This window comes from Polypterus senegalus, chromosome 11 (assembly GCF_016835505.1).
Source record: "Polypterus senegalus isolate Bchr_013 chromosome 11, ASM1683550v1, whole genome shotgun sequence".
Taxonomy (NCBI): domain Eukaryota; kingdom Metazoa; phylum Chordata; class Cladistia; order Polypteriformes; family Polypteridae; genus Polypterus; species Polypterus senegalus.
This window is the reverse complement of record NC_053164.1, coordinates 29,294,165-29,306,657: the sequence shown is the minus strand read 5'-3', so window position 1 is coordinate 29,306,657 and position 12,493 is coordinate 29,294,165. Positions and strand designations below refer to the sequence as shown.

Sequence of the window (12,493 nt, the reverse complement as noted above, 5' to 3'; positions counted from 1 at the left end):
AAAACAATTGATGTAAATCACAATATTAAATAGCTAAAGCACTGGAAAAAAATCAAAAACAGGAATTAGAACACTATTCAAAATAACATTCAGAATGATACGGTTAAATAAGAGAGAAATTATAACTGAACCAAACCGTGGCTGAAACATAAGTGTTATGATACTACAATTGCCCAAGAAAATAATTCAAGTTCACTTTATTACTGTGTTGTCTGTGTGTGTGTGTGTTTTTAATGTTGGTGGTAATTGAGGTCAGGTCTTTTTAACTGTGTGTGTGTGTGTTTTGTTTTTTTTTTTTATCCATGTTTTTTATGATTACAAGGGTGGGTCAGCCATGATGCAGTACATCGCAGAGATATTCAGTTTCTTTCCTGAGCTTTGGATCATTTATCCTTCTGCCACTGAGTCAGCTGAGAGTGAGAGTGTAACACTGCATCCTTTTGTGTGTTTGATTTTCATGCTGAGTCTCTAGTCCCTTTTTCTTGTTTTGTCTTGCTGCTATACAGTGAATTCAGAAAGTTTTAAGACCCCTTCACTTTCTGCACACTTTATGGTGTTGTAGATTTAATTTAAAATAGATCATTTTTGGACATCATTTAATAAGGCACACACGTCTGTATAAAAGGTCCACATTTCATGCTGCATGTCGGGACAAAAGCCAAGCCATGAAGTCGAAGGAACTCTCTGTAGACCTCTGTGATCAAATTTTTAAATCTTTGCATGCTTGAATGACCACAGTGGCTTCAGTAATTGTAAAACCCCTGGAAGCCACTCTTGAGTAAAAGAGTCTCAGAGCATGTGGGAAACGAAAATGGAACTCTTTGGGATAAACTCCATTCATTGTGTCTGGTGAAGACCAGGCACTGATTATCATCTGCCTAATGCCATCCCTGTGGTGAAGAATGGTGGTGGCTCTTCTTGGTAGCAGGGATGGGGGACTGGTCAAGATTGAGGGAAGGATAAGTGCAGCCAAGTAGAGAAGAGGTTCTTGAAGAAAGCCTGCACCAATTTGCACATGACCTCAGATTGAGGTGACGATTCACCTATCAGCACTACAATAATTTAAACCATACAGCCAAGTTAATGCTAGAGTATCTTTGGGACAAGTCTCTGACTATCCCTCAGTGGCCCAGACTAAGCCCATAAACCTTCTATGAAAAAAACTAAAAGCAGCAGTTTACAGAAGCTTACCATCCAACCCAACAAAGCTTTAGAGGATCTGTCATGAAGAATGGCATAAACTGCTCAAATCCAGGCGTGCAAAGCTTGTTGAAACTTAACCAGGAAGACTCAAAGCTGGAATTGCTTCCAAAGGGGCTTTTACATAATTCTAAATTAGAGTTCTGAATACTTTTATGAATATGAAATTAGTTTGTTTTAATAAATTTGCAGATCTTTTCTAAAAACATATTTTCACTGTGTCATGGGTTATTAAGTGTATATTGGTAAGCAAAAATGGCAAGTGCATCCATTTAAATATACAACATAATAAAATGTGCAGAAAGTGAAGGGGTCTGAATACTTTCCGAGTCCACTGTATGTATATGTATATAAGTATATTTATGTGTATATAGAAAATGTTAATGATTCGGATTGTCAGAAGTATGCTGCTTCCAAAGCTGAACAGAGTGTAGCCTTCCTGTATCAAAAACCTGATTTAACAGTATTACTTACTGTAACAGTACAAGGAAAGTATTTTTGTTATCTGCCTTATCGTTATTGTGAGAAAGCCATGGTCCTCATAGGCCTGTACGTAGCTATTGGATTCAGTAGTGTCTTGTCTTGTTTTGACTGCTTTGTATGATTATTAGAGTAAATGCGCTATCTTGCTGTGCTTCAACTCTCAGGCATGCTTATCAAAATGAATGACATCCTGTCTTGCTTTGACTCACTGTGGCACATTGTGGAACATTTGCTAATTGTGTGTTGTCATTCTAAAAGAGAAGGGGTGCCAAGGACTACCTCCAGCATTGGCATGCATTGTTTTGGAACTTTTTACAAAAAAATTGTGTGTTGTGCATGTGAGCTGTGGGATGGATATGTATAACTTGGAGTGAGGATGGTGAAGGGTTTCAGCATTGGTTAAGCTTGGCAGTGGTGAGATTTCAAACGATCTCGGTGCATTCACAAAGCTGACTTTAAAGGTAAGGAGTAAGCAGCACTCCAGACTCTAGGGAGATGTTCCAATAGGCCATCTGCTAACACATTGTCTTTACTTAGTATGCTGCTGTCACTTGGCCAGGCCTCTCCTAGTGTCTAAAAGACGTTACTTTCATATTTTGGAGTAGTCTGGTGGAATGAAATATTTCTGACAACAGTTTACAATCTTGTTTTGCAGGAAGCAGAGATGCCAGAAGAAGTGAATATTGACAGCTTGCTCGACCTTCCTAGTGATGAGGAAAGGGCCAGACAACTGCAGGTAAACACTGATTGGAAGTTGACACTGTCCAGACAGTCCTGGTTTTATTTCCAGCTATCAGTTCAGCGGGTTTGAAGTTGCAGAAACAGTGCTCTGGTACTTTGAGAAATGAAAGTGCCACTTAAATTCAAAATCCTTTGAGTTTCATTATAAAGCCTACAAATCTGTGGTGGGAGATAAGCAGTATTCAAGAAATAGGCATTTTTGCTTGACGCTGCACAGTCCTGACTTCACCTGCTACTTGCCATTCAGTTTCTCATATTCATCACTCTGCTACAGAGAAGGGTGCTGGTGCTGCTTCAATTCAAAATCAATTTGACTTCTTCAAAAGTGTATCATCTGGGGTGGAAGATAAGAAATCTATTCAAAACACAGACATGTTTGCAGCCCATTTTTATGTATACAGTAAATGTACATAATATTTTCTATCTAAAACCTTAATAAAGTACAAGATTGAAAATGGCATTCGACTGTGCCTTTGTTCCTATCAGGCTATAGCAACTACACACACCACAGAGTTCACTCAATATGGTGTGCTAAGTCCTGGAAAGGAAATAAGGAATTCAGGGGTGAACCATGTGCATGGTTATGGCCAGCTAGAACCTCATTTCCTGAAAGGTGGCCCACATTATACCAACAGAGTACAAGTTGGCTGCTTTAGAGATATGACCACTTAGTCAGTGTAGTCCCTAAAATGTTGTATATATGAAAACATCACAGTCTTCTGCTCTCATACGGCAGCAGATCATGATGTGCCTTTCACTATCTCCACTCCAATCTTCTACCAAGATTTAATGTGTTTGTTTTTTTTTCTCTTTTCTCTCTTTGCCACTCTCCCATGAAGCTGCAAGTGGTGAAGCACCTGGGTAGCAATTATCTTCTGCAGAGTTTCTCCAGTCTCGGCCACTGTAGCTTGTGTCTCCTTCAGAGTTCTCACAGGTGTCTTGGTGGCCTCCCTCACTCACAGTTTTTGTGTACGGCCTGCTATAGCAGATTTCCTACTACGTCATACTCATTCCATTTCTTAATGGCTTATTTAATTAGTCTCCAAGGGATAATAAGTGACTTGGGTATTTTCTTGTCTCCATCCCCTGACTTATGCTTTTCAGTCATCTTTTTAGAGTACCTTTTAGTTTTTTTTGCACTTATTGTCAAGGTTAGGCTACCGTACTGACTCCATACAAGTTGGACCCTCCATATTCTGGAGCGTTTATATGACAGTCAATTAAGATATCAGACAAGTGCCCACCATTCCACTATTTCTGTGACTTCTAAAGTAAATTTGCTGCACCAGTGAAGATTTAGGGGTGTCATAATAAAGGGAGGGAATGCTTATGGAAACAATTATTTTGCAATTTGTATTTCTTATTCAAATAGTTCACTTTGCAGACATTTGTTTTCACTTTTGACTTCAGAGTCTTTTTCTATTTATTAGTATATAAAAGTCAAACTAAATCCATTAACACTAGAATTACCAAAGCCTACGAAAAAACACGTAAATCCCTTTGCACCTCTCTGTCAGTGTATTTTGTACTATTTCATCCCCCCACTGTCTTAGAACGGGCACAAAGTTCTCCCATTTCCAGCCTTAATTATCTGGGAGTGAAGTGCTGGAGTTTTTGAATGGAAATAGATCGTTATTTGGAACACATGAATTTCATGTGTGTTCCGTTTCTACAATAATCTGTGTAAACACATCATTAAAACAGAAACGTTTTTCATATTTTAGTAATAAATGACAAAATGTAGACAAACTATGTAATGTGTGAATCCTGAAGTCCAACAATCAAATAAACACTTTCACAAAAGGTTCAAGGATAATGCAACAGCGTCCGTGGCACAGTGGTAAGAATTTCGGACCTGTAATCAAGAGTCCCCCGGTTCGATCCTGACTGCCTCATATATTTACCGTTTTGAGTAGTGAGCTGCTCTTATTGTTAATATTATACAATAAAAACATACATTTGATATGCGTCTGTAACAGTCACTGTAAATTTATAGTAATTTTAAAAGTTAGCAGGGTTTTTTTTTTGTTTTTTTTTTTTTTACTCTCTTATTCTCTCACTCACGATGCATGGCTGTCATGCAGAGGTGCCACAGTTAAAAGCTTCTTTATCTTAAAATGCTTTCTACATTGTTTCCATGTTCTGAGTGAGTGAAGCACAATAGGGTTGTTAGTATATTGGAGATAACTTGCATCTATTGGGGTACAAGGCAAAGAATATAAAGGATTTTATTTCTATTGCCGACCAAGCCTGTGTATGTTCATCTATTTGTGTCCATGGCCAGGTTTTTATAGCTTGTATATTTACTGGCAAGTAATAAAATTGAAAGCTGGGTAGAGCCATTCCACCTTCTGCCTTAGGGTCACTCTTTGGATATGTGGATGTGTTGAATTACAAATAAATGAGGTTATGGTTGAATCTAATTTCTTCAAAAATGATTTATTGATGGATATTGGAATGTTTTGAAATAAAAAGAGAAGCTTAGGAAGGATATTCATCTTAACAATGTTAATTCTTCCAGCTAAAGTGAGATGAAGGGTTGACCATCTGTGCAAGGTTTGCTTAATTTTTCCATACAGACAGTGGAATTTTGTTAATAGAGAGCTTTATGTCTACTTGTAATGTTTACCCCTAGGTATTTAAACTGATCTGCAATGATAAAAGGGAAGGTGTCCAATCTAACATTGTGTGCTTGATAATTCACTGGAAAGAGCACACTTTTAGTCAAATTAATTCTGAGACCAGAAATCTTTTGAAATTCTGTAAGTGCTGTTAGGAATGCAGGCACAATATTTTGGGAATCTAATATACAGTACCATATCATCTGCATATAGAGAAATTTTCTGTTCAAGTCCTTCTCTGATAATCCCCTTTTATCTCATAAGCATTTCTACAATGAACTGCCAGTGGCTCAATGGCGATTGCAAAAAGCAGTGGTGACAAGGGGCATCCTTGTCTGGTACCACGTTCTAGTTTAAAGTAGTCTGAATTAATGTTGTTAATACAAACTGAAGCTTTTAGATTGGTATACAGTAGTTTGATCCATGCACAAATGTTCGGGCAAAACCCACATTTCTCCAATGTAGTGAAAAGGTAGTTCCATTCAATCATATTGAATGCTTTTTCTGCATCCAACAGTAATATCATCTCTGGGTTATTTGACTTTGCGGGTGAATATATTATATTAAACAGGCGTCGAAGATTGGAAACTAAGTGCCGGCCTTTAATAAATCCTGTTAGATCCTGTGATATTACCGAAAGCAGCACTTTCTCCATCATTCTAGCTAGGACTTTGGAGAGTATCTTAACATTATTCAGAAGTGAAATTGGTCTGTATGAAGTCATTATTTTGTTTAGGAAAACCGGTGATTAATGCTTGGCAAAACGTTTGAGGTAGAATTTTATTGTCTCCCTCTTATGTAAATGTTGCTAATAAAAGGGGAGCTAGCTGAATGGAGAATTTCTTATAAAATTCAGCAGGGTAGCCATCTGGGCCTGCTGCTTTCCCACTCTGAAGTGACTTTATAGCATCTAGTAATTCTGATAGCGCCAGATGTTTATCCAATTCATCTGCACTGAGGGTATCTATTTGTGGTGTCTGTCTTTTGTTTCTCCGGTGCTGCTTTGACATCATGCACCAGAAGGCGTGAGCTTATTCAGTGCAAACAGGAACACGCAGGTGGCCGGTTGCTTGTGCTATAACAAGCTTGACCTGGCGGCGATTAACGCACATGTACTGTGCAAGGCATGTACGGGGTCCACTGAGAAAAGAGTGTTCATGGCTCACCTTGCAGAGCAGCTTTGTTGTCGCTTCTTACAAGAAAAGATGATGGAAAAAGAAAAGGAGGATGCAACATCGGCAAGCTTCTGTTCCAAGACCGCCACTTCCCCCAGGAAAGCAAGCTCAGTCAGTGTCAGTAATTGTAGTGACAGCATTGAGAGAAGTGTGTACACTGCAACAGGTACACATATCGTAAATGTAAGAAAGACGATCCTTGGGTGTGTGGGAACTGTTAACATTTGAAACTGATGATTGCATATAGTGTGGAACTGACCTCTCTGTACTATTCTTTCCTCTGCATGTCCTGCAGTACAAAAGAAAATATGGCGATTGGCCAAGATCGGGGAAAAAAAAAAAAAACACGTGGTCACTGATTACAACCGCAAGATGGTATGCGAATGAATATGAATTATATGAATAATGTTGCATCCGTGTCACAGTATTTTCCAAAATGGTCATAAAATGAATAATTTCAAATATCATATATACCTATGTCTCTGTTTTTTGACAGTGCAGCTTTGACATCATGGACCATAAGGTGCATACTAATTCAGCGTAAGCAGGAACACTCAGTAAAATTGAATAAAATAAAATTCAAGTGACAATGTGATAGGAAGAAGGCAGATTCACCAGTGTTTGTGTGTCAGCTTTTATCCATCTAGATCAGAGAATTTCTACTTCGATTGTCTCAAAACACCACTCACATCTACAGTTATTCCCAGTGAGTGAGAGAATAAAAGTGAAAAACATCTAACTTTTACAAATACTATAAATTTACAGTGACTGTTAATCACAAATCAAATGTATGTTTTTATTGTATAATGTTAACAATAAGAGCAGCTCACTACTCAAAACAGTAAATATATACGAGGCAGTCAGGATCGAACTGGTGGGCTCTTGATTACAAGTCAGCAATTCTTACCACTGCGCCACGGAAGCTGTTGCATTATCCTTGAACCTTTTGTGAAAGTGTTTATTTGATTGTTGGACTTCAGGATTCACACATTACATAGTTTGTCTACATTTTGTCATTTATTACTAAAATATGAAAACGTTTGTTTTAACAATGTTTTTACACAGATTATTGTAGAAACGGAACACCCATGAAATGCATGTGTTCCAAATAACGATCTATTTCCGTTGTAAAACTCCAGCACTTCACTCCCAGATTATCAAAGCTTGAACTGGGAGAAATTTGTGCCTGTTCTTCTGCAGTGGGGGGTGGAATGGCAGGCTGCTTGTCTTGATCAGCACATTTACAAGACAAAAGACACACAAAGACACTGGCAGAAAGGTGCGAAGGGATTTAAGGTGGGCCGGATTTGAGTTTTTTCATAGGCTTTGGTAATTCTAGTGTTAAGATTCAGTTTTGTATAATTATAAAATGTGATAACATCCAAAGACTGAATACTTTTTATAGGCACTGTATATGTCTATCCCGGCAGCATCAGCCTTCTTCATGCTAATTCAATCAGTTAATTGTTGTAACTTTATCAAATATGAGTACCTTTATTCTTGTTTTTTTCTCTCCTTTCAGGATATTTTGCATAACTGTAACAACAACACAGAAGTAAGTACCTGCTTTTTTGTTTTGTTTCTTTTTTGGGGGCACACACCTGAAAGCTAGGTTGATGGGTTTTTTCGGTTAATTCAGTGGCTGACAGCCTATGAAATGTCATGCATAACTTCCAGTCCCTCTCTGCTTTTCCACTTTTGTTTGACCAGAGCTCGTAAAACAATAAATAATCATGCCTTTCATTGGTGAGTGATTATGTTTTAAGCCTATGAAATGATAGATTGCCTTTTTATGTAATTGAAACTGGAGGAAATTACCTTGAACAGTACTGTGAAAATGACATGTTAGGATTTATTGGAATAGGACCCAGGGCTCTCCAGGCATTGGGGCAGCCCCTGGTGGCGACCATAAGCCCCTACAGGGCTGAGCTTCAATGCTCTCTACCTGTGGTCCCCAAAGCAGCCAGGGCGGTCACCCCCTCGTGGTCTGGAGGAGGCGCAAACCCTCTTCCGGTCCTCCTGGGCATCCCAGCTGGGTACCACCCCCAGCCGCTTGCCACAAGGGTCACGGGGGTCTGCTGGAGCCAATCCCAGCCAACACAGGGCGCAGGGCAGGAAAAAAACCCCGGGCAGGGCGCCAGCCCATCGCAGACCAAGGGAGAATACAGGATGAAATTATTGGGGTCTGTGTGCTAATAAGGTGGGAAATAACCATGCTGCATTAAACAGCCGGTTGTCTGCATGTGGCATTATTTAAAGCATGATCAACTCTATGATAAGGAGCTATTTCATCAACTAGGTCCTGGCTACCTCACTGGATGACACCAACCCTAGTGACGACACTTTTGCTCACCCCTTTTTCTTATAGCAAATAAAGTGCTGCGTGACAGAGCTTTTGCTGTACAAATGTTTTTCAAACTTGGCCTTTTTTCCATTCTGTCATAGTAGGTACTGTACAGCACAAGACATCAGACAGAGATCTTCTGTTCTGTTTGGGAGGTTCAAAATACCCTTGCTTCTCATACCTTTTAGCTGCATTATATGCATTGTACACCTGGCTGAGCACATATTGGCTGTTAGCTTTTGCACACACAGAGCCCATTTGATTTTTGCCTGGGTGAGTCACAGACTGTTTGGACCGTGTCAGACTACACAACTTAAAGTGACACAAGTATGCAGCACCTGCCTTCAACTCACTAAGATATTATGTAAATAAAGTCTATGGCTAAAAGTCGCTGGAAAAGTGTAATGTGAGGGGGCCTTAAAGTGTTAGTCTTTAGACGGCAAGCCTGTGGTTTCAGTGTCCTTCCCCTGTGTGATCCAAAGCAAGTGCTCAAGTTGTCAAAAACAATTTAGTATAGTGGACCTCTAAATCCCCATGGAATTGTGACAGAAAGGCACTATGTAAAATTAATGTGCAGTGTCAGCACATTTTGGCATAAAACTCCCTCTGTATAATTCTTCATTTTTTCCTAAATGAGTATAGGTTCAGAGCGCTTAAAGTATACAGTAAGTTTAGTATTTTTTTAAGTCAAGTTGGTTTCTTCACAATCATGGTAAAAAAGTTGATTCACATGAAACTGTTTAGAGCAATTTTATCTTTTGAGAAAATGGTTTGAAAATGCGCACATCCAGTATGTAAACAAAATTTGCAGTGCTTATTTCTCTGTGGATGAAAACTTGTTCTTGATTCGTCCATTATTGAAGCCAGCTGCAGTTCCAAGAATATTTATGGTGAGCCAGTTCTCTACAGCTGAACTGTACAGCCGTAGACCAATAGATATGGTGTTTACCAGCAAACTGAATACTGTACGAATGAGTGACTCTTACATAGGGCAGCAAGGTAAAACAATTGGTAGTGGTACTGCTTCATGGATCTAGTGCCATGAGTGTGAATCGTTTGCCTAGTCATTGTCTGTGTCGATTTTACAAATTCTCCCAGACTTAGTGTAGTGTGCTTTCTTAAACTCATACCATTTCAAATTGTCTTTATGGCTTGGTGCGATTCCAGGTTAGCGTGAATGGCATTCTGACTGTGTGAGTCAGTTGTTCTTGCCTTTCACATTGTGCTATGGATTGAAAGACAATTAGAGATATGAGGTGCAGAGCCAGTTTACTTTTAAAATGCGATGTGGATAAACTGTTTTACATTTTATTCATGTTTGGACTCTGGTGCACTTCAGCCCCATTGAAAACTGCAAGAACAGATAATGTATTTTTAAAATTTGTATACAAAGGTTGCTGGTTCAAATCCCAGCAGTGACAGAAGGAATTCTATTCTGTTGGACCCTTGAGCAAGGCCCTTAACCTGCAATTGCTCCATGGGTGCTGTAAAAATAGCTGACCCTGTGCTCTGACCCCAAAACACCCTGGAGAGTAAGTTGGGGTAAGCAAAAAATTACAAATTCCTAATATAAGAAATTGTATATGGTGATAAAAGGATTAACAAATCACTGAAAAACACAATAATAAAAAAATCTTCCCTTTATAACAGTTTTATGTGGCTATTTAATATATGCCATGATTGTGAAGCAATAACTAAATTGATAAATACTGGACATTTGTGTTAAAAATTATTTTGTTAAACCATACAACATTTCTATATACTGTACTACATTAATACACCAAATACATTGAATACAAAGAAAAACGTAATGAATCTCTGTGATCAACATGAAAGAATCTTGACACTATAAAGTCCACCAACATTATAACTGTGATTTGACTATTTGCCATTGAAGGAGAGGAAAACAAAAACTCAAATCAGCAGCTTTAATGGAGAAAATAAACAACAAAGGGTGTAACGGCCGACCCCTTTTACCCAGCCGGCAGCTACACCTCCAAGACCTGTGGCCTGGATAATTTACTGAGAAACCTTACCTGTCAAGCCGTACTCCTACAAAAATAAACTTTCCCCCACAATCGACGGTTTAAATGCAATAACACAAAGGCAGGATGTAAAATTAACCGGAGTAAATGTATTAAATGAGACGAGACATGCCACAAAACAAATGCACACATAAATATTCCTCCACCCCAGCAATCCCAAAACAACACCAAAAAATATACATACAAAACCCCTCCCTTGTCCTTGTAACATATAACACACACCACGCAAACGACAAAATGACTAGCAAACAGAATGATTGTGAACTTGAGTCCGAAAGTGAAAAATGTCCTGAATACGGATGACTGATTAGCGGCAATTGTGGTGTTTGAATTTCCCGGCATTTGGAGCAACCTCACCGTGATTCCTCGGCGTATGGTGGATGATGAATCGACCCCGGGGTCTCAGCAGATGCAGGTTGAAAGACAGTCCGGATGAATGAAAAACAAATTGGAATCAAGCGCAATAAAATGAGTCAGCAAGCAAGTTGTAGTAGTGAACACAAAAACGGGTCTTTTCTCTCTCCTCCTTCCTTCCACTTAAATAGTCGGTGACGGTAGTAATTGGTTAATTTGACACAGGTGTTTTCCAGATTTGTGGTTGTGAACTCCTCCCATCATCCGTCCTCCTTTACGGGACAGCATTAACTGATACACATACACACAGCCAATGGGACAATGAAACGAGACACACTCAGAACTGACATTTAAACACTAACTATGTGGCACCGCTACAAGGGGGTCCGTGGTCAGTTACAAAAACAGAGTCACTAGCATGGTTATCTCGCTGGCCTTCCCCATCATCCTTAATGGTACCACGGATTCTGCAATGTTAACAACCAATAATTACCATGCTGGTCTAACCCAAGCCTTTTTTTTTTTTTTCTTTTTTCTAATAGTGAGTCTTGTTCACATTTTAAGTTCTCTATTGGAATGAAACCCATACAGCCATACTTCAGCAATGCTGGCTGTTTATGGTCAGAGTTTGTCATTAAAGGAAACTGATGTGTCTCTCCTTTTTTTGGATGTAATGTACACACACAGTTCATTTTGGACTTTTTGTTTTTCCTTACATGCTCTCTTATGCATCTTTAAAAGGCTAAGTTCATGTGCAAGAGTCCAGTCAAAAACTTTAGTAAGGATGAGAAGAAAGATCCAGTAAAGCCTTACCATGATGGGCTTTCATATAGTAATTACTTGGTCTCATCCACATCTTTCTTCATTGACTTTTGTTTCAGTGGGTATGAGTTGTAACATCAGATCACCTTTCTACAAACGTAACAGATACAGTTGCAAAACTGGTGTCTTTGTTGACAAGATAAAGCACACAGGGAGTTAAAGAAGGAAGGTCATAAACATTAGCCTACCTGGGCTTCCTATGCAGGATCGTGGCCCTGCCCACAAACTAATATATGACCACTCTTTCTACATTCCTGTCACTTTCTCCCACACCCTCATAGCATTGCTGGCAGCGAGGTAACTTTTATACCTCATCATTTAGTCATTGTTTTGATGGGCAGAGAAATTGTATGGCTAAACCAGCCTTATGGGTTTCTGTGTAAAATCATAAGTAATCAGATGGGCTGCTTCTGTCTGTCTTACAGTCTCTGTCATCTTTTAATGTGTGGAAAGTCTTATATTCAAAATACTTTCCATATTTTGCTCTGAATCTCTCTCTGGCTTTATTTTGTTTGAAATTCAAGGTTTTGTGATTCATATATCAAAAGTGAATCCATACTTTATTATGAACATACCATTAAGGAATGTTGTCTGTCCACATGTTTTGCAAAACGGGTTGTGCAAGTCTCCAGTTTTAATTCTGAAGCAAACTGAAAATGTTTCAAAAATGTGGAATGTCAACAAATAAGTGAAACCTTTTCAGAATGT

The 12,493-nt window shown here is 38.9% G+C and overlaps 1 protein-coding gene across 1 annotated transcript in view; it reads left to right on the top strand.

Annotated features, from left to right (window-relative positions):
- The window catches only part of ppp1r14ab (protein phosphatase 1, regulatory (inhibitor) subunit 14Ab), a 92,517-nt gene that overhangs the window by 75,665 nt on the left and 4,359 nt on the right, over positions 1 to 12,493 (top strand). Inside the window, exons 2-3 of the mRNA XM_039768264.1 lie at positions 2,339 to 2,419; positions 7,743 to 7,775. Coding sequence (XP_039624198.1) covers positions 2,339 to 2,419; positions 7,743 to 7,775 — 114 coding nt within the window. The remainder of the gene's footprint in view (positions 1 to 2,338; positions 2,420 to 7,742; positions 7,776 to 12,493) is intronic.